At 34.2% G+C, this 23,831-nt stretch overlaps 1 protein-coding gene across 2 annotated transcripts in view; it reads right to left on the bottom strand.

Moving 5' to 3' along the window:
• LOC149780470 (uncharacterized) overlaps window positions 1–23,831 on the bottom strand; it is a 106,003-nt gene that overhangs the window by 9,175 nt on the left and 72,997 nt on the right. Inside the window, exons 4-8 of one of the 2 annotated variants that reach the window (XM_089937426.1) lie at window positions 17,209–17,271; window positions 14,958–15,088; window positions 10,923–10,974; window positions 9,044–9,112; window positions 7,166–7,185 (exon numbers count right to left, since the gene is read on the bottom strand). In XM_089937426.1, coding sequence (XP_089793552.1) covers window positions 7,168–7,185; window positions 9,044–9,112; window positions 10,923–10,974; window positions 14,958–15,088; window positions 17,209–17,271 — 333 coding nt within the window. In that variant the 3' untranslated portion in view covers window positions 7,166–7,167. The remainder of the gene's footprint in view (window positions 1–7,165; window positions 7,186–9,043; window positions 9,113–10,922; window positions 10,975–14,957; window positions 15,089–17,208; window positions 17,272–23,831) is intronic. The other variant, XM_089937424.1, reaches the window with a different exon arrangement.

Below are 23,831 nucleotides of genomic sequence, written 5' to 3'. Positions count from 1 at the left end.
CCACTAACACACGGCAAGAGCCACACCTTAAAGGAATACAGACAAATTGAGCTGACTGTCACTGTTTTGAAATAAAAAGATCTGATAATTTTGAAAGATAGAATTAGGAGGAAAAAAATCACCTAGTACATCAATGGAAGAGAGCCAAAAATGAGCATACTCATGCATTTATATTTGTCAAGTAATTCTAGTTGTTTAATATGAGGATGGATTCAATAAGAAAATTCATACATTCACTCAGACATTTTAAGCATGACATAAACGGAATCAAACAAATTTGATGTGATTTTACTGCCACATTTTTTCAAATAACCATCATGGTTATTGTGAATTACTGTCTGTCCATCTGTCTGTCTACTCTTAAACCAGTAGGTGGAAATTCCCTAAACCTGGCACATATGTTGCCAATGCAATAACCACGTGCAAGACGAGTATGTATTTTGGGCCACCCCCTTCCATCAATGATTGTGACAAATTATATATTTAAAGTGCAGTGTTCATTCTAAGCTCTGCCACTGACCATTATTTTTAATATCTGGCAAATGAAAGATGCCTCTGTAGTGTCTGTAGGACACAAAGTCCCTAGAAAATAAAGATAAAAGATCATTATTTTTTAGCTCTGCTTTGCTGAACCAAGCACATATCATAAAAGCATAGATGACTATTGCTGAGTTTTCATTCACTGAATCAAACATACATCATTAAATCATAGATAACTATTGTCAAGCATACCTCAGGAAACAAATCACTACTGTTGAGTTTTGACTCACTGAATCAAGCATACTTTAGGAAGCATGAGTCACTATTGAGTTTTGACTCACTGAATCAAGCATACAAGGAAGCATGTGGTGGATGATCACAGACAGAATACCAAAAAAATAGCTGATGAAATTTTCTGCAAAAACCTTTCATCTTAAAAACAGAAAAAAGTGTTGACTCAGTGTCCAAATTAAAATTCTCACCCATGGGAGATGGTTACTTGAGCATAAGGAATTGAATTCCTGGCATGCAAGGTTTACACTTGAGCATAAGGAATTGAATTCCCGGCATGCAAGGTCTACACTTGAGCATAAGGAATTGAATTCCTGTCATATATAGTCCATGGCAGGAAAGGCTTGTGATGCAATATGCTTTAATTTTTGTGGATAAACAAGAAACAGGTACAGATATTTGTGATCCATAGTTTCTAGTTGACCACACTTTTTAACCCATAAGGGTCCCTTGGGTTAAACATTTTCCATTTCTGTAATGAACACTTCATCTACTTTTTTGTATATTTTTGTCCATACTTTACATACATACTTATCACAGGAGGACACTCGAGATACATTAATATTTTTTTTTTTCAATCCCTGGGTCACAATCTGGAAAGGGGTGGGAAGGAGAGAGAAAAATATAACAAGACCGTGGTCCAAATCTTGACCACACAATCAAAGCACTGCTGTCAAATGTGTGACCCTGACCCCAAGATAAAATGGGAAGTGTAGGCATGCTGCAACATTAATTGTCTTGGCTTCATAATGATTCATCCAATAAATGAAACAACTCCATCAAGAAGTTTAGGAAATACAAGAATATGATCTTATTGTTGTTGTAGGATTTAATGCCACTTTTCAGCACAAGATTGGCTATACATGGCCACCAGTATAAATGGTGGAGGACGAACCTGGGAAAAATCCCAGAAAGAACCACCGACCCACAAGAAGCTACTGGCAAGCTTTCCCCATGTAACTACACTGGCCGAATCCAAGACTCCTTTGTGATCTTAAACCCAGAAGCAAGAACAGTGTAGAATGAAAATTGTCTTTGCTTGTTCATGATTCATCCCAAATATAAATAAAATACATCAAGGTGTTTAGGAAATAAAAGCAAATGAAATCAACTTTAAAAACCGGTAACAAAAATTTTCTATGACTGTGACCTTGACACCAAAGCAAATGGGGTGAGTGAGCATATCAAACAATGAATCATCTTAGCTTCATAATGATTCATGCCAAGTGTGCTGAAAATCTATCTAGGGGGTTTAGAATATAAATGCAAATAAAAAAACGTTAACCAAAACCATAACAGACTGTTTGAACCACCGCTGTCTGAAAAGTGACTTCTATGTCTTGCTTCTCACTAATGTGGACACTGCAAAAATTATGGAGAACAATTGGGCAAAAATTATGGAGAGCTATGGGCAACAATTATGGAGAGCGAATAGGCAACAATTATGAAGAGCTATACAGCAACAATTATGGAGAGATAAGGGGCAACAATTATGAAGAGCTATAGGGCAAAAATTATGGAAAGCTATAGGGCAACAATTTTAAAGAGCTATAGGGCAACAGTGTAAGAGAGATACAGGGCAACAATTATGAAGAGCTATTGGGCAACAACTATGGAGAGCTATAGGACAACAATTATGGAGAGCTAGAGGGCAACAATTATGGAGAGAGATATAGAGCAACAATTATGGAGAGATATAGGGCAACAGTGTTAGACAGATACTGGGCAATAATTACGGAGAGCTATAGAAGTAGCTAGTTTTGAACAATGACAGGAAAGAATAAGGTTGATGGAGAAAAAGCTCCATTAGGAAATGATCAGGCTCTAAAGATTAGGGCTCTTTATATGTTGTGTCTAGTGGGCAGTGAAATCTAAGAAAAACTGCAAGCAATCAGAAAATCAACCAGTAGACACTGAGAACTATGGTAGATAAGCTGTCTATAGTTTTATGATATTACATTAGACCCCATTATTAATTAGACTCTAACAAACCTAACCCTTCTATCTAAAAGACTCGTGAATCTGGTCCAAGCACCCTGCTTAACATATAATTACAACAAGTAATTTGTATAGTTATGCTTGCATATATTTAATGCAATATCACATATACTTGCAAGAGGAACATGCAGCAATCGTTACAAATTCCTTAAAGAAAATTACCATATATACTCACTTATAAGCCATGTCTAAGTGCAAACTGCATAGACCCAGATCTGCTGTCTCATAATGCACTGGCAGATCTGGGTCTATGAAGTTTGTTAAGAATAATCAGTAGAATAAATAACATAAACCCTGATCTGTTGGCATATTATGCAATGACAGATCAGGGTCTATATTGTTAGCAGTTGGTCAAGACATGTAAATAGATATGGTAACTACTCTTATGTCATATCAACAATAAATACAAACAGTTATTCAATCAAAATGAGTACATCAAAAGACTGGTACTCCACCTGTGTATCTTAATGAATAAATTAGACTAATTTATTTATCAAATGTAAACATTTAACTTTACAATACAGTAACATATTCTCATTATTTATCAAGTCTTTTCCACGAATTTCCAAATATTTAAATAAAATCAATTAAATAAAATCTGAAATAGGAAGACCAAAAGAATGTTTTATGTAAACCACCACCAGAAGCTTTGCCCATAATAACTCCACTGCATACAGGTACATGTATACCATGTAACATACAAACTAAGAATTTCTTCTTTTCTGACCACAATGCTGCAATTAAATCAGTAATGAGTAACCTGTGATTCATTTCTGTCCTATAGAACACATCATGCAATATTTCAAAGCTAGTCTAAATATAGTTCTGACTAATATTAGGAGGTATTTTTTGTTTACTTCAATGCACTGTTTATTACTGGGCCACTCATACATACTTGCATGTCCTTTAAAATCTACTTGTGCCGCTCAATGAAAGACAGTATTCAGTATGACTCTTAAATTTCCAGTCTATATTTCAGTGTTGTCAAAGAAAAAGCGCTAAACTGCCTAAAAGATAGTTTAAATCAATGGTTTAAATTCACAAAGTGTTGTGTACATTTACATGGAAAAGGTATCGACTCTTATTAAAAGGAGCATATATAGTAAAACATCTGTGTCAATTTTAACTACAATCAGTCTTTTGATATCTCTTTAACAAGACTTGTAAACCTGATTATATTATTAGCAACCTTTCAAACCACACAAAAAAGAATTATTGGTTTTTGCTGAATCTTATAAAATGGGTTGTGTCTTTCAAGAAATTTTATAGTAATCAACATCTGTCTAATATATATTTAATTTCTTACTTGTTCAGGAAAAAGAAAAACAAATTCAAGAAATAAACAGTTTCTCCATAAGAAATCACAATGTTATGAATTTTAGTACATTTAAGGCCATAACAGTGTTACAAGCAACATTAAGTGTGGATCCAGTTTATGCATTGGTTTTGGTAAAGCTGGCAAAAACTTCATTATGAAATTATTAAACGTTACAAATACAGCTGTTATTTCACATTTTCACAACAAATATGCAGATTTTAACAAACACAAAACTCATTTACCCTCTTGGAAGAGATGTTTTAATTTACTGAAGTCTTTTTAAATCCGTGCAACACATTTGTTTGTTTCACGTTAACAAGCAAAAGCAAAAATGCTGATTTTATGAACTAGAATTATATTACATAGGTTGATGTGAAATGAAAATGAAGTCTGTTAGATATTAAAGCCAACTCGCAATGTATTTACTAGTCATCATTACATGGTTTGAATCCCATGTACCAGGTATACTCACTTATAAGTTGAGTCCAACTGCAAACAACACAGACCCTGATCTGCCATTACATTATGCACTGACAGATCAGATTCTATGTTGTTTGTTCTACTGAATACTCCTAACAAATTACATAGTCCTAGAACTGCCAGCATATTATGCAATGGCAGATCTGAGTCTGTGCAGTTTCCAGCTAGACATGTCTTATAAGTATACGTTGATTTGTACCCAAGCAATATGTCAGCAAGCACCAAAAAAAATTCTGAAAGTGGAAATTGTTTTGACAATAATGAATTGGTTAAAGTCACTTGTGGAGAGTTCCATTTTTTTTTACACATGATGGATTATTTTATTTAATGAATAAATTATATAAATGTACTGCCATGTAATAAAAAACCTTGTGATTTATTTTCCTTCATAAGCAAGTTCAGAAAATAAGTTTTATATCTCTTCTTCTAGGACTTCTTGAAAAAAATGTGCAGACTAGCCAGAGATCAAAACACAAAAAAATAATTAAAATTTACAAATATTGAACAAATTTTGCCAATGATAAATAAAAGAGGTGCATGGTATAACTGGTATACTGTTTTACTGCATTATTTTTTCTGGTGGTACAAACCACAGTACTTTTTCACTGTACCAGTACATCAGTAGTTTCCACCAGCCAGGAATGTATGGAAATTCCCGAAGAATATTGTTCTGACTTTAATGATATCAATGTGTTTTCATTATTTGTGGCAAAATAGTTTATAAAAAAATCTCTTTTTAAAAAAATGGTTTCATCTGTCATAAATTAATGGTGACAAATATAATTCTATTTATGATCCTTTAATCACATCTTTGAAACCTGTCACGTATGCCAACATGGTGGCCAAATTAACTGCAAAACAGATTCAGGCTGAATCCAAATTTCATAAAAATACTGGATTTAAAAACCAAACCAGATAAAAGACAAACAAAAACACATTATGTTTTAGTTATTCACTAGCATATGTGAATGTGTTAAGTATATGTATTCCTTTGTAAGACTCTGAACCATCCTACGATTTTCAGGAGTGCACTTGTTTTATGTCTGATGTATACATAACTTCTCAAGTCCACTAATATTTTCTCGTTTGTTGAGCGTTTAATGTTTACTGGACCTATCAGACAAATGTCTTGCCAGGGTGCTGGCATCATCATACTCAAAGTTTCCTTGCCTAACAGATCTTTACTAGTGTAGCAACAAAAATGTAGGTTTCAGTAAAAACACTTCATACTTGTATCAACAGGCACTCTAATGTCAGCACTGTTTTTTGTTATTGCATCAGCTATAGTATAAGGATGTAAGCTGTCATCCCATTGTAGTAACAGCTTTTATATCACAACTTATAAAACAATTAACATATACGTAGCAAATCCATCTACTTTCAGGTAATGGACATTTAATTATCAGAGGTGGGAGGGACTGTGATTTTCTTTTAAGCTGAATTTTTTTTCTTTTCTTTTATCTGAAGATAATTCATATATTTCCTAATATCATAGATATATTATGCTGCTATTCTGCTGTAAATCAAAGCAAGATATTTTCCAGTTACTGACAGACGGAACTAAACAAAAATATATCAGGCTCCTGCCTCACAACATTAACTTGCTGGTCCCTAATATAATTGTGATATACCATGGTACACAATTTTTGGCACTACCCAGCTCTAATCAATACATCTTCACATAAAACCCTCATTCATTAATGTTGTACCAGATAATACATGTTCAGTGCACACTGCAGCTACATACAACAGTATAAAGAAAATAGCTGCAAGGAAAATCCAAACCATATAATTAATGGATTTGATACTATCTCAAATATACACTTAAATTAAAAGAACAAATTTGAGATATTTCAAGTGGTTATGTTCCTTTTAAGTCAATGCTCTGGTTTGGAATTAATTTCTGCATTAGGGGACAATACTTTATTTAAATGTATGTAACACCCATCCAATTTTGTGATCAGCGTTGACTGAGAAGATGTGCTGGTTCAGTGGTCAAGGCATTGAATTCATGACCAGAAGGATACAGGTTTAATTCCCACCATCAGATCACCCTTGATTGGCAACCGGGTATGTCTTTTTACCATCAGATCACCCCCGAATGGCAACCATGGTATGTCTATTTACCAAAAGATCACCCTCGATAGGCAACTATGGTGTCTCATTACCATCAGATCACCCCTGCCTGGCAACCAAGGCATGTCTTCACCTGCCTAAGCACAATACAACTTCATGTGTTACAGTGCCATAAAACAGCGAACCAAACTGTTCACACAAGAATTTCAAACATACAGTGTCAGCCCTTATCTGCCAGTGCAATATGTGCTAGGAAATTTGTACTCTTCCACTTTATAAATGGACAAATAATGTACCCACATTTCTGTTCAAAATAATCCATGTGAATGCTACACAGTAACTCCTCCAATCTTCAAAATATTTTTAAAAAATCCAACCTTAAAATCACTATAAGGTGTCCATGGCATCCCAAAAATTATGTATTGCTATACACTACAACCGAGAACATTCCAAGTAAGTATGCACTCAAGTCAAGACAAAGGAGAGAAAAACGTGCTTTATATAGTATCTTTAAAATCTTACTTTCATCTCAGTCCAAGACCCTGAAATGAAGTGCAGACCTTTAGACTTCCGCAGTCACAATTTATCTGTTCTTACAAATTATAAGAAAATAACTTCTACACAATTACAATACAAATTTTGGCATTCATTTTTAAAATGAGACTGGAAGTGAATAAATGTATCATTGTAAACATGGAAATAATTATCCTGCTTCTAAAAGAAATACTAAAGAATAAAATCTTGTAGATATTTTATCATGAAGAATATTACTTTTGGATGCTACAAAATACTGCTTAGGGCTCTCAAGTAGCAGACAAGTATAAGTAAAAAACGTAATGTTGGGGACACCCAGACATCTGAAAAATCTGAGGAGGGTAAATACTGCCAGGGACACTCAAGCTTCACACCAATAAAAGAAAAAAATACTGCCAAGGAATCTCAAAGTATCAGACAAAATGATTAAAAATTTGTTGTTACTCTACAAACTCTTTGCCACCTCCTGGTGTCAAATATATAAAGTTGATGTAAATTTTATTTTTAAAAACCAAATGCATTCCCTAACAATGTGTCAAATATTAACTTCTGTGGCAAAGTGTTCAGACTTTTCAAGACACTGAGGAAACTGTTCGATGATACTACACTGAACCATTTCAGAGTTTTAAAATTAGATAACAGTTATAATTAAAGCAGCTCAAGTACATGTGTATAGACAGGTGGTAATGTAGTATGGATGTATTAATGTTTAACAGCCTGTCAGCACAGTAATGGCTATAGGGTACTGCTCAAGTTAATGTTCTAATAATATAAATATAAAGAATTGCATACAAACTTTAAAAGGATAAACCTTTCTAAAAAAAAGTAAACATGAAATACTGCAAGAAAAATAATAAATGGTTAAGATGTCAACATTCTGTAAAATGTACATAAAATTAAAATAAAAATTAAAATCCTTCAATACCAAATAGAAAGGTAAGTTTCTGTAATATTCTTTCAGTCTACATATAAAAACGTGTACATTCTGTAAAATGTAAATAAAATAAAAGATAATGGTTTTAAATATAAAATCCTTCAATACCAAATAGAAAGCTAAGTTTCTGTAATATTCTTTCAGTCTAATTATCAAAACATGTACATTCTGTCAAATGTAAATAAAATAAAAGATAATGGTTTTAAATATAAAATCCTTCAATACCAAATAGAAAGGTAAGTTTCTGTAATATTCTTTCAGTCTACATATCAAAGGATTTGTAATTCTTGGTCAATCATTTTCTAATCTGTAGAGGAATGAGACTAGTGTTCCAAAGATTACTGTCTCAACTGAGATATGCATTTTGCTATGCAGTTAAGAGGGGAACACCTATAAACATGTTACTATTCTGGTAACACAGGTGAACATGAACACCTGTAAATATATTATGTTGCTGGCACTTAAAAATGTTGCTGGAAATTAAAATGCTGTGGTACCCGTGTCTCACCATTAACAGGTGAGACAACCTATGTTATATATGAATGAACTATGAAACACATCTCAATACTTATCTTTACTTTTACCTTGTAGTAATTTAATGTTTACATTTATCTGGAAGGGTTTATCTTTGTATGTTTTTTTCTTCATTCTTTACATCTTAAAAAGTTGTAATCAGCACAATATAGTCATTATTGTGCTGACATGCAGTTCAACCCCAAGAACCTACAGACATACATACAGACATACATCCCAATATATCAATTAATTAATCAGTATCTATTTTCAACAGTCTGAGTTTATATGGAGAAAATTACATAAAGGTGTTTGTAAAAAGTGAGATAATTAAAATGCTACACAGCCTAATGGATATGTGTGGGATGGGGTGAAAAGTCTTTGTTCTTTTCTGAAATAAAGGTCTTGTATAAACTCACCTCACAGTGGTAACAATCAACATGATAATCTTTGTCCATGGACACCACCCGCACTGTCTCCTCTGTGCCCTGAAACATTAACTTTATATTGATACACATGAAGACATGGAACATTTTCTCATTGAAACACCTCCCATACTTGCCTAACTTGTGTTCTTGCCTTATCAAACTTTATGTTTGTCTTTACTACTGGGCATCTTGTCAGTAATTGCAATATAAATGTACCCAAATAATAATATCCCATTGATATACTGATGCATCTTATCAGTAATGAAATATAAATGTACCCAATAATAATGTCCCATTGATATACTGATGCATCTTATCAGTAATTACAATATAAATGTACCAAAATAATTATGTCCATTCGATATATTGATGCATGTTATTAGTAACTGCAATATAAATGTACCCAAATATTAATGTCCCATTGATATACAGATGGATCTTATCAGCAACTGCAATATAAATGTACCCAAATAATAATGTCCCACTGATATACTGATGCAGGTTATTAGTAACTGCAATATAAATGTACCCAAATAATAATGTCCCATTGATATACTGAAACAGGTTATTTGTATTTGCAATATAAATGTACCCAAATAATAATGTCCCATTAATATACTGATGCATCTTATCAGTAATTTCAATATAAATGTACCAAATAATAATGTCCCATTGATATACTTATGCATCTTATCAGTAATTGCAATATAAATGTACCTAAATAATAATGTCCCATTGATATACTTATGCATCTTATCAGTAACTGCAACATAAATGTACCCAAATAATAATGTCCCATTTATATACTTATGCATCTTATCAGTAATTGCAATATAAATGTACCTAAATAATAATGTCCCATTGATATACAGATGGATCTTATCAGGACCTAAATAATAATGTCCCATTGATATACTGATGCATGTTATCAGTAACTGCAATATAAATGTACCCAAATAATAATGTCCCATTGATATACTGATGCATCTTATCAGTAATTGCAATATAAATGTACCTAAATAATAATGTCCCATTGATATACTGATGCATGTTATCAGTAACTGCAATATAAATGTACCCAAATAATAATGTCCCATTGATATACTGATGCATCTTATCAGTAATTGCAATATAAATGTACCTAAATAATAATGTCCCATTGATATACTGATGCATGTTATCAGTAACTGCAACATAAATGTACCCAAATAATAATGTCCCATTGATATAGTGATGCATGTTTCTGGTACTAAGCTGAATGTCTGACCATGCAAAAATACAGTACAACTAACCCATTATGAAGTAATATTTTAAACAATGTGCATGTCAACTTTTCTCTTAACTCTGATGACTATTTTTGTTGTTATTTCTGTGGTAAAATCATATCAGATAAGGATGTTGTTATTTCTGTGGTAAAATCATATCAGATAAGGATGTTGTTATTTCTGTGGTAAAATCATATCTGATAAGGGCCTCTTGTTGAAGACCAGCACACATTGGTTTACCAAGTACAACCAGCTACTTGGTAAAAAGCTTGTTTTGCACATTTGGGGGAGGGGATGCAGTTGGGAAGTTTCCTAAATTAGCGGTATAAATGCAAGCAAATGTAGGTCACAGTTACCTACTACTTTCATGCCACAAGAAATGTTGCATGTAAAGTCATGAAACCTAGTGTGCACTCATCATGGATTACCTGTAAATATTTATGAATCCATGAAATGGTTTCAGAGAAACAAGTTCTATATACCAGTGTAACAATGCCACCTATGACTATAATAGCATCAACAAAAGGAATAATAACTCTGTCAGACAACTACATCTTTGCCTGTGTTGTACAGAGGAGAAGATAATCCAAATAATGATGCCTTACCTCCACTGGTGTAATTGCCTGTCCACATGCTGCACACTTAGGAGCATATACCCTAAAAAACCAAGAACTTCATTAGTATCAAATGGATAAGACAGAAACTGACCTATTTTGTTGGCTATAATAAACTTTATAATGATTTAACAATATGACTATCACTGAGTAACATGCAATGCTGTTGAAAAATATGATAGATATAATGCAGGCTGGGGCTGGGGGTAACCGCCACTGCAACTACTGTATGAAGAATGCAATTTTCATCTCCTTCCAGTTATGATCCAAACACATTTTTTCCCAACTTCCACTGGAAGCACTGAAAATAATTCTCTTTTTTTTATCAATGTATGAAAATTGCACTGTAATGATCATACAATGTAATACTTTCAGCATCTGTAATGTTACGTATAAGTTACTCAGAACTGACTTCATACAACTTTCACTGAGAAGAATGTGCAGACAAACCTCTACTGACACAGGCAGAAAAGCTCAGGCTAATAGCAATGGGTGCTTTACAAAGGTCCTACTAACTACAATATACTTAGAATGACCTTAAACAGCAGAAACAATTTGGGCAAACAAGGTAAGGAGATGGGGAATCAGAAGCCACAACTCCTCTAAATGATGTGGTAGAGTATTGGAAATCCAGTTCTTCAAGGTTTTATCAAAATAAATTTACATGATAAATCTGGCTGAAATCAAATATTCCTTCATAAAGTTATACAGCTATATAAATGACAAGGTCAAGGCTATAAATCCTCTACATGATAATGTTCAATGCAGGAAATTAAACTCATGCAAGATCTTGACAATAGAAAACTGCAAGCCAAAATCTGACAATACTTATTTACGGAATGCTGCCGAAATCCAAGTCAGCAGGATGGATAAGTATGAGCCATAACTCCTCTACATGAAGGAACAGAATGCTGGAAATACACTCATTCAGTGGCTCATTAAAATAAGGTTTCATCAATACAAGGCAACATTTTGAATCTGGCTGAAATCCAAAGACCTATCTGCATTGTTATGCTGCTGAAACCAAAGTCAAGAATAGAGGCAATAAGGAGCCAAAATAGCTCATGTAAATGGCATTAAAAAATACTGGAAATCAGATTTATTCAAGGCCTTATCAATAAAAAACAGCACATCAAAAATCTGGTGAAATCCAAAGAATCCTAGTAAAATTATGCTGCAGAAACCAAATTCAGCTGGATGTATGTATGTATGCACAGCGAAACCCTACTACAGCATGCTTTGTTCTAGCACAAAATCAGATATAACATGATCATGCCATGTCCACCAATATTTCATAAAAAAATATTTACATGAAAATATTTCAAAGTATGAAAATGTGTAAAAGGTTCATGATTATTTTGGGATAAAGATTATTTATTAATTCAAAAATAACACGGTCATGGCAGGTCTCCCAAAATTTGACATTAATTTCACCAATTTCTTGAAGTTTTGTACCAAAATAGACACAAGTTTGATTTAATAATTTTGGCAAAAATGTTTTGTATTCTTGAATAAAACAGTTTCTTGTGACTGCAATCTTTCTTTATAGGAATGTTTGATAAACGTTTCTATTTGTGAATATTTATTTCAAATGTGCCAGTAGTCAAGCAGTGCACTCTGTACTTAGTTTTTTTTTTTTAATGATGTCTGCTCATAAGTGTTAATCATATTATCATTGATCCATGAACAATAAAGCCCTTGCATCTTCTCTGTGTTTGTCTTCAATGCATTTTTTGTGCAATCACTGCTCAAACAAAAGCCAATATATGTTTGCTCATTAAACTGCATACACAACCAAGCACCAGTCAATGCGGTAGTTGATAGAAGATTCTCACTTGATTTAATAAATCACAAGTAATTACTTGTCATCAGAGTCAATCCCACAGCTAAACATTGTTCAAATTAAGGAGGAATAATTTATAAAACATCAACAACAACAAAAAAGCCATATACACATGGATTAGCAGTGTTTTTAGACAATTGCCACTCAATCAGTTGACCAGTGAATAATGTAGTCCATTCCCTATAAAAATGACTCCACTATTGATGAACAATTATTCATGCTGTTGTCAATGAAACAAACAGATGTCAAAGTGTTAATTTGTGTTTACTTACATGGGATAACAGTATACATGTAAACACAAAGCTTTAACAGTTAAAAAGAAGCTGGAAGCCCTGGATAGGATCAAAATCCAGTGTTAAACAAATACAATTTGGATGATATTTAGGTGTTCACAAGTCAACCATCTGAGGATGGAGGAGCAACTGAAAATTAACAAGTTCCCCCCCACCCCAACAAAGTATTCTGATTCATAGCAGAGAAATTTTTGCAGTATAAAATTTATACAGACACCATTTACTGACCTTGGGAAATGCACATGCATTCATACTCAACCTATGTGCTTCATCTTTCCTTGAGTAATTTTGCTATCATTCATTGTATTGAATAATGACAAAATAACTCAAATATTTTACTTGTGTGTGCATATTATCAATGGAATTGTTGTGGATTCACCCTCATGCATGCCACGAGATCAGCTCATGCTATACAGACATATATATATATATATATATATATATATATATATATATATATATATATATATATATATATGTATGTATGTATGTATGTATGTATGTATGTATGTATGTACCAATGCATGGTTCTCTGATTAAAGAAACATATTACATATGCTAACACTACATCTGTATTTTGTCGTTTAAATATGCATTCATTTACGATAGTAACTGTGCCAATGAAGCATGTAGTTTTTCACCCACTTTTAGTAAACCCACGCCCTCATTAAATTTTGGTGCAAGCATAAATTTTCTTCAGCTGACTTGGTTGGTTATAGCATGATTATATATTACGTATATAGTTTTACAGCACATCAGCATAATCCTGGCTATAGTGCAGAGCATATTAAGGCATTCAGCAAAACAAAGGTAACAGCAAAAAGTTTTAAAATCCCATTCATTTAGTGTAACAGCTCCAGTGGCCTAGTGGTTAGAGTGTCCTCAGATGCAGAGGTTGCAGGTTAGAACCCCCGACCGAGTCATACCAAAGACTTATAAAAATGGTACTAACAGCTACCTTGCTAGGCACTCAGCATTAAGAGTTTAGTGTTAGGACTGGTCGGCCTGGTGTCAGGATAATGTGACTGGGTGGGACATCATGCTACATGTCTGCGGCATGATGCCCCAGTGCTAGGCATCACTATAAACTGTCACACTGCAGACATCGTAGCGATATGACTGAATTTTTTTTATAAAGCTATTAAAAATCCAAAACACACACACATTCATTCAGTGTGAAATAAATAGATAACATATCAGCTAATTTAGTATACAAGCAACACAAGAGGTTTAAGTGAGGCATGATGTCACTAAACTGAGGACATCTGACCATTGGCCACACCCAAGAGCAGTTCGCCTAGAAATCTGGGTCAATAGGTTGCTTTCTCTATAAATTTATTCCAATTCTGTTGGTTGCACATGTTATAAAAACATATTGTTTCCATTTTTAGTACTTTGGACATGTCTGATAATAAATCAATATTATCTTTATGAATCTGAATGATTGACATACCAAGCTGCTTTCTTTCAAATTTGGACAAAATTCTGCTGAGCAGTGTTTGAGATGAGGTGATTTTTAAAATAATCCATTATCAGTAACAACTGTCACATTTTAAGTCAAATCAGCATCATGTGTCATATGTATAAAACTGAAAGCCTTTCATTCCAGAAAGCGTACTGCTAAATTTGATCCAATTCTGTTGATCATTTTTTGAGAAGCTGTTTAAAAGGGTTTGTTGATTTTTAGTGACAGTGGTCATATCTGATGATGGATCTACATTATTTGTTTAAATTTTAAAGACTTTCATGCAATGATGATGTCTGCCATGTTTGAAATTGGTACAGAAGCTTTTGAATAGCTAAAAATAGCAATTATTGTTGGATGTACAATGACTGAGACAAAATGGAAGAAGGTGAGCTAAAATATGAAAATGTCAATTGACTTTTTACCTGTGATAATCTTCCACACAATAGATCTTATTTTCCACATCGACTGTGAATGGCACCCCATCTAAGCACTCATTGCAAACACAACACCGAAAACACCCTGGATGATATGACTTGCCCATTGCTTGCAAAATCTGAAGCAAAACAAATAGATATTTATGAGCAATGGAATAGTAATGGTGGCCATATTTTATGAGCAATGGAATAGTAATGGTGGCCATATTTTATGAGCAATGGAATAGTAATGGTGGCCATATTTTATGAGCAATGGAATAGTAATGGTGGCCATATTTTATGAGCAATGGAATAGTAATGGTGGCCATATTTTATGAGCAATGGAATAGTAATGGTGGCCATATTTTATGAGCAATGGAATAGTAATGGTGGCCATATTTTATGAGCAATGGAATAGTAATGGTGGCCATATTTTATGAGCAATGGAATAGTAATGGTGGCCATATTTTATGAGCAATGGAATAGTAATGGTGGCCATATAGCATTATCTGTAAAATTTCAAACACTTTACACCAGAATGCAGAAGTTGCAATAACACGATTCTCAAAATGGCCACTGTGACAGCCCAACTGTGGTGGCCATAGAGGTTCTCCAAGCAGCAACATTTTCATTTAGGGCCAACTAGACCATGGGATGAATATGTGTGTGTAAAGTTTCAAGGCAATCCTCCATGTATTTTAGGAGGAGCAGCAAAGACAGACTTGTGCTAACAGACAGACAGACAGATAGACAACAGACTGTCACAACAGCTCATCTGGTCTAAAACCAGTTGAGCTACAAATCAGGAACAAAAAGTACGCCTGTTCAACAGTCCTCTGTGTAGAGACTAGATGGGTATGGCTGCCTCTAAAGATTAATAATCAATGGATCGCAATGAGATCAACCTTTGGACAAGTAAACAGTTTTGAACTAACGTGCAAAAACCATTATTTTCTTACAAGATTTACCATGGCCATGACCTCTGACATTTAGATTCTAAAATCTATAGATTTATTTATTACCCAAAGTGCAAGTCATCTAAAGTTTGTTCATGGAACTTACTCAAGAACAAATGCGATCCTACAGAAACAATTTTTCTCTTAAACATAATAACCTTGACCTTTAACTCTCAAATCAAAAGACCTCTTGCATACCTTAAGTGTAAGCTCTGCACACACCTTGGTCAAAATGCATGGTCTTGAATTAAAGTTATTAAAAAAATATTTTCTTCTTTCAGTCTGCGACTTTGACCTGCACCCTTTTGACCTTAAAAAAATCAAAAGGCTTTTTTTCTATGCAATGTGCAAGTCATCTAAACTTTGGTGAAGATAACTGGTCTAAAACTTAATTTTTTTCCAAAACATAAATTCAACCGGCTTCTTCCTTACCCCAACTGCAGACTATCATCAAAGTTTAATCTAGGTCCGTGATGAAGAACTAATGTTATTATCCTGAAACAATTGTTTTCCCTTTCAATCACTGTGACTTTGACCTTATACTTTATGGCAACAGGAGCAACAGACTTTTTCCTTACCCCAAGTGCAAGCCCACAACAAAAAATTGTTCTGGGTTTGTAATACAGAACTAGCATTATAGTGTGAGAATGTTTTTTTTCTGCTTTTAGTCATAGTGACCTATGACTTTTGACCTTTTGTCCCCAGAAACAATACACTACTTCCTTACACCTAGTGCAAGCCATCCACAAAGTCTGATAACTGTAGACTTGAGAACTGTCATTGTGCAGAAACCTAATTTCTTCTTTCAGTCAAATGACCATGACCTTTTGACTATAAAAAAATCAATAGAGTTCCTCCTTAGCCAGAAGGCAAGCCATCAAGAATGTTTGGTGGCTGTATATGGTAAACAACTTCTGAGTTACTCCGCAGAAGAAAAATCTTTCAACACTAGGGAAAACAACAATGTAATGCTCCCCACCTTATGGCAGGCCTGGCCTGGCCCTAGGGCAAGGCAAACGAGGCAACCATCCTGGGTCCCCTGCTTTCAGGTAATCAACTCCACAATGCATCGCTTGCTGCCTTGGGTGCCACGTGCTGCCTTGGGCCCCGCACATCCTAGGGCCGGGCCTGTGGCAGGCATATAAAAAGTATACAGTATGTACAAGAATAAATAAAAATTCCACTCACCCCATAATTGTATAGACATTAAAAATTAGGAGAGTGTTTAACTGTGTGACCAGTCAAGAGACAGCAAATGGATCATATTCTTAAAATTTTAAGTCAACTAGAGTCTATATACTAACCATTTCCATGATTAGATGGCCGCATACTACACACTTCTCTGCAGTCTGCTGGAAACCAGAGTACTGAAAAGTACAAAATAACACTTCATTTAAAATCAGCAATAACAACGTAACAAGCTAATATCTAAAAATGTCTGCCCCCCCCCCATGTTTCAACATCAAAAATAAATGTACATCATAGTATCCAATCATATATCTTGAAAGTACGGTAGTTTTAAAATGTCCTATACATATATAATACATGTTACATATATTATTATTTCTTTTCATCTAGTATCAACTTTGACTATGTTCTTTTTTATAACCTTTTATAAACTGTACATATAATTCTGCATTAAAAAAAAAAACGCCATCTATACTTGCTTATAAGTAGTCAAAGAAACTGCAAACAACAAAGATGCTGATCTGCTGTCACATAATGCAACTGCAGGTCAGGGTTATGTTGTTTGTATTACTGATTATTCCAAACAAACTGCACAGACCCTGATCTGCTGGTGCATATTGCAACCACAGGTCAGGGTTATGTTGTTTGTACTACTGATTACTCTTAATAAACTGCACAGACCCAGATCTGCTGTCACATTATGCGACAGCAGATCTGGGTTGGTTTTGCAGTTGGACTTGCCTTATAAGCCAGTATATATGGTATATACCAATACTCATTTCGGACATGAAAAATTTCCTCATGACGACGCTGAGTTTCTACTGAAATTCACTTAGAAGTCCATCTGCAAACTGCACAAACCCAAATCTGTCATCATATAATGTGCTGACGAATCTGGATCTATGCAGATTGTGCAGAGTAATAAAAAAAACAAATCTAATGGCACATTATGTTGCTTGCAACTGGACTCAACTTATAAGTGAGTATACACAGTAAGCCTACTGCTGAACATTCAATAGCTTCACTTGACAACTCTGAAAACATAAATCCAGGAAGACTTTGCAAGGATAAAGAGGGGAAACTATCACTTAATACCCACAGACAAGTGGCCTCTTTTATAGGCCATTCTGGCATGCCCTTCCTGTGCTTGTAATTAATGAAGGTGCCTCAATATTCCATTCCAATCAATTTTGAAGTAGTAGGTCTGTGTGCAACCAATCAAGGGTGGATACATTCTTTAATCCAGTTTTACTTGGGCAAATAGGCCCCTTAGCCTTTGAATACTGTTACTCAATTAGCTGGAATACAACCCTGTGTATGTGGGCTAGAAGTTGGCTAATTATTAAAAAACAAACCTCTCTGAACCAGTATATGTGTTTCTCTTCAATGAGATTTCAAAACTCTATTACAGTGCAATTGTTTATCATGATAAAACAGTGGATTAAAAAAAGTTCTGACTTGTACAGAATGCCTCTGCCTTTCTTTGAAAATATACCTATTACAGTACAAGGCAAAAATCTGAACAAAAATGGCCTATTAAGGAGTTATATATTAATTTTTATTGCATACAACCAGAACATAAAGTGTAGCATGAAATGTACGAATTTTGATTCCCAAACCTCAAACACAATTTTCAGTAATTCAAGTTAAGAGAGAGAGAGAGAGAGTAAAAAACATACACATGCCATGATCGATGTCTTTGCCCTAACTGAATAGCTTAATCTCACTTCAGGCAGTTTATGCTGTTGATTGTTACAATGTTGAGGTAATTAAAAGAAAAGTTGGTAAGAAAGCAACAACCACCTTTGCATGGGTTACTGATAACAGTTAGGATAATGTTAAGAATCCTTTGTGGAAGAATCTATTAGGCAAAATGTGCATGTCTAAAGTAGACAATGGGGAACAACCAAAATTCAAAGTTAGGTAAATCAAAGATATATGTTTTAGAACAATGGTACCGGGTAACTACTTTTTTTTGTCTTGAATGAAAATGTTCCAGCTACATTTATTAACAAGTACAGGCTAGTTCTTTATTAGCAGCAATGTTTCTTTCAAATCTGACTTTCACCATATACAATTTCAGTAGTTCATAAGTGTGGAAGTGTGATTCATTTTGAACAGCAAATGTACAGCTGTGAGTAAGATAAAAGCCATCAGCAAAGCAAGCAATGAGCAGCAAACTAAATTTTAGAACTCCTGATTGATAGTTTTACTTTTGCGAAACACAACAAAAACATGGAACATATTATTCTTCGCAAACAACATTCAACAGTAGGGAATGACCATTTAATTTTCAATGGAGAAGCTAATAATCTTCTGTTGAAATGGGATATTTTTCTGTCTTGCCTCATGATAATTTCTTTTTCAAAAAAAAGTAATTGATATTACAAGTTCTTTTCTCCTAAAAATTAAGAGCAAGATTTGTTCAAGCTATATGTGGGCAAGAAGTTGGCTTTTTTAAATCCCAGACCCAACCACCCCATTAAATGTTTGGTCCCTTACTCAGTCTGAAGCATAAAACATTCACCTACGTAGTAATATCACAAAGAATCTGGACAATGCATGAATGCAGACCTCAATCCAAAAGTGCCTAACTTGGGTGCCCCAGATGTTTAAAAGTGTATAAAATACTAAAGAGAACACATATTTTGTTTAATTTAAATTTGAATTCCTATCTATTTTCTCTGTTTCTGTAAGAAGATGATCAATTGTATGATATCACTGTTTTGGGTGACATCCTTAACAATGAGCGTTTTAGACCACTCGGCCACTCGGGGCCCCAATTTATGGAGGTAAAAATCCAAGCACTCAAATCTAACTTCCAAGTACATTATTTGATTTGTAATCCAAGGGTCATGCTATCAATACCCACCCAGACCACCCTGTGACAGCTGCCTGTGTGTCCATGGGAAAGGCACTTAGCTCTCATTTCCTCTGCATGATATTGCTAATAATGTGTTAAAAGAGACAGAGTAGTTCAAGCTGTTTCTCAAAACTGGTCCTAGTATGTATTGGGATAGAATGAATATATACACCCATGGTCACATTTTATACCAGTTACAGTATGTTATTTGTACAATGAAAATATAATGAAGATACTGTGACACACCCTAGGTCACATTTTATACCAGTTACAGAATAGGTTATTTGTACAATGAAGATATAATGAAGATAATGTAACACACCCTTGGTCACATTTTATGCCAGATTGTTGTTGTTGTGGGGTTTAACACCATTTTTCAGCACACAATAGGCTATACATGGCGGCCAGTATTAATGGTGGAGGAAGAACCCCGGGAAAACCCCGGAAAGAACCACTGACCCCCGAGAAGCTACTTTCATGCCAGATACAGTATTATTATATGTTATTTGTACAATGAAAATAAAAGATATACAGCCTGGGTCCCATTTTAGAACAGCTATAGTATATGTGAAAATAAAATGAATATACATACTGGGTCATTTTATACCAGTTACAGTATATGTGATGTGTACAATGGAGATTCATTATATACAATGTGTACGATGAAAATAAAATTAAGAAACACACCTGAGTTACATTTTTGAACAGTTACAGTGTATACAATGAGTACAGTGAAGATATAATAAAGATAAACAGCCTGGTTCACATTTTACACCAGTTACAGTTTATGTAATTTTGTACAAAGATAATATAATGAAGATACACACCCTGGGTCACATTTTACACCAGTTACAGTATATGTGATTTTGTACAAAGATAATATAATGAAGATACACGGGCGTATTTTATACCAGTAGCAGTATCTGTGATGTGTACAATGAAAATACCACCCCCCTATCACGTGTTATACCAGTTAAAGTAAATGTGATATGTACAACAAGCCCAATTAGCACTGTTAGACAGGGCACTGACTAGAGCTAGAGTTCAAACCTGTGAGTGCTGAGACAGAGGAGGGTCCTTGCCTTTTAAATTAATGAACCAGTATGCTCAATGAGTGAACTTGGGTTGAACCAGTATTTATTTATGTATCTGGTAAAAGAGAACTGCATTAACAGATACCTGGCATTACAAGCATAATTTCAGCATGACAAATAAATTCCTAAGTAAAATAACTAATTGCAAGTGTCACTGATGATACCTTTAAAAAGACCAACCATAAAAACAAAACAATAGCAGAATGTGTACATATTTAGAAACAAAAACAGGACAGCATGAACAGAAGTTCTGCTTAAATAAGAAAGTACTTTAGTGACAATGGGGGATGTAGAATTTATTACCATTGCTTTTAAAGTTCATTATATTAGCCACTGTGCTATCCAACACACATCCAAAGGTTCTACCCTGCCATTCTTTATGGCACAATTCAAACAGCATATAAACCAGAGTGGTACAGGCATTATTTATAGATAAATCACAAGCAATAACAGAAGCCCTGTGACATAAATAAACAAAATTCAAAACTTGTTCTGTTCTGAGTCTGCAGAAAGAGCAAGTTGATGTGGCACAGGGATATGTCAAGGCTGTCAAGGCGGGACTCAGGTTCATATACCATATCAAATTCTCTTCATTCCCCAACCCAGTACAAAACATGACCACAGCTGTGTATTTATTACATACCCCCATTATTATATTTTCAAAATATTTTAGCTTTTCAGTAGAAATGTAATTCAAAATGAACTGGGATTTATAAAAGTTTGATTCAATATGTCAATAAAGATCTATGCTTAAAATTGAATAATAAGCTGTATCAAATGCCATATGAAGCATATAAGATTAAATGAGCATGTAATAAACAAGGTCGATTCCTCAAAGCCAATCATTCACTTTGAACATAGCTGACAAAACAGAACAACTTGTTGAGAGAAAAAAAGAACACTAGATATGATACTGCCAACTGTTAGAATATTAAGTCTACCAAAATAACATCAATTTCTCTTAAAATGTATGGGATAAATCTTTAAATTGAAAATTATTCCCAATGAATTCTTTCCCTTAACTAAAAAATGTGTTATTTTTCAATAATCTTTTTTTCTTTCTTCTCCATGTTCTATTTTCAAACCAGAATGTATTGTGGTTGCATGAGCTCAAGATATAAACTTGACATCGACAGTCAAAGATACAAGTCACCAGAAGCTTCTTTTCTTGTATGGGTGTGCGATAACGGAAATGCATATAAACATCAAATTTGAAGATTCTAGCATGAACTAAATGAACTTGAGAAATAAACTTAAAACACAAATTTAACCCAAGTCAGTGAAGTATTATAGGGCTAAATATAGTTATTTCAGGTGGTATGGTATTTATATGTTTTAGAAGAGAAGAACATTCATATATAAATGTTCTAAATTCTCTTCATAAATTTATTAATTGTATGTATATATTATATGTGTACATTTTTATTTACTATTAAATTTAGGGCTATGATCCTGACTAAACATCTGCAGCCACTCAAGGGCAATGGTGTTATGTCACCTTGCTAGCAGAGGCAATCTGAAGCAAAGTCACTATAGCGGTGAGTGAGTGAGTGATATGGATTTTTAACAAAGCTTTTAAAAAATTCAGTCATATTGCTATGATGTCTGCAGTGCGACAGTTTTTAGTGAAGTCTAGCACTGGGGCATCATGCCGCAGACATGTAGCATGATGTCCCACCCAGTCACATTACCCTGACACCAGGCCGACCAGTCCTAACACTAACCTCTTAATGCTGAGCGCCTAGCAAGGCAGTTGTTAGTACCATTTTTATAAGTCTTTGGTATGACCCATAGGCCACCAGTAGCAGTCAGCTAAAGTGGTAGGAGTGTGTTTACAGACTTAATATAAAATCAATGATAACAAGTTTCCCTTAATAATTAAACATTTAGTTTAATCACCAATTGTTGTGAAATTTAAAGCTATATTAGCAGATATAAGGTGCTTAAAATAGAGTTAGGTAGTTACAGCTTAAATTGGAATTAATTAGCTCCTAAGGATACATTTTACAATTTCCCATTTAATATAATATTTTTGGAAATTCTAATATACATTAAAGATTACAAAAAAGTGTGTAGAATGGATATATGGCTCTATCTGGATTATATAGATAAGTGCACTTTTGGTATGCAGACTAGGGTCAAATAAAGGGTCTGCAATTGTACTTTGGACCTCGTGCATGATATAGGTATACTGCCTACAAGAGACACAAGTGAGTAGCTGCATCAACAGGAAGTAAATGACAACTGACATCTCTATGCTGCAGGCTTAGTATACTAATAATTCATTTTGAAGTGTGATCAGAGGATATGAATAAGTTGGAAACTTGATCCATGGACACTGGAATGAATTTTTCCCTGAGAAACTGAAGAAGAAGAAAAAAAAGCTTCCACAATTGAACCAGTGTTGACATTTAAGTCAGCAATCATAAAGGGAGACATCATTTTATAATTGGAATACATATCCATGAATTCACTTAATTAAAAAAATAAACCTAGAGCAGTTTGTTTTGTACGGCTTTTCATTAGCACCTGTCGAATTTTGTTTGGGGACTTCAGCACTTGTTTTTCATGTTTTGTCACAGAAGATCAATGCACTGCCATACAGGCCAGTTAATATGAGGTTCCAAAGGGGAAAAATGGCACTGCTGGAAAATGTAACTTGGCAATGAATGTGCTGCAGACACAAGGCACAGTATCAACAAAGAGAGAACCCTGTACAACTCAAAGTAGGCACAATTACTAGCAAGAGGCCCAAGCTGTGCTCATATCACTAAAAAAAAAA

Source organism: Sinohyriopsis cumingii, chromosome 16, assembly GCF_028554795.1.
Source record: "Sinohyriopsis cumingii isolate HCF-2022 chromosome 16, ASM2855479v2, whole genome shotgun sequence".
Classification (NCBI taxonomy): Eukaryota; Metazoa; Mollusca; class Bivalvia; order Unionida; family Unionidae; genus Sinohyriopsis; species Sinohyriopsis cumingii.
The sequence above is the reverse complement of the archived record's forward strand: the minus strand, read 5'-3'. Positions and strand labels throughout refer to the sequence as shown.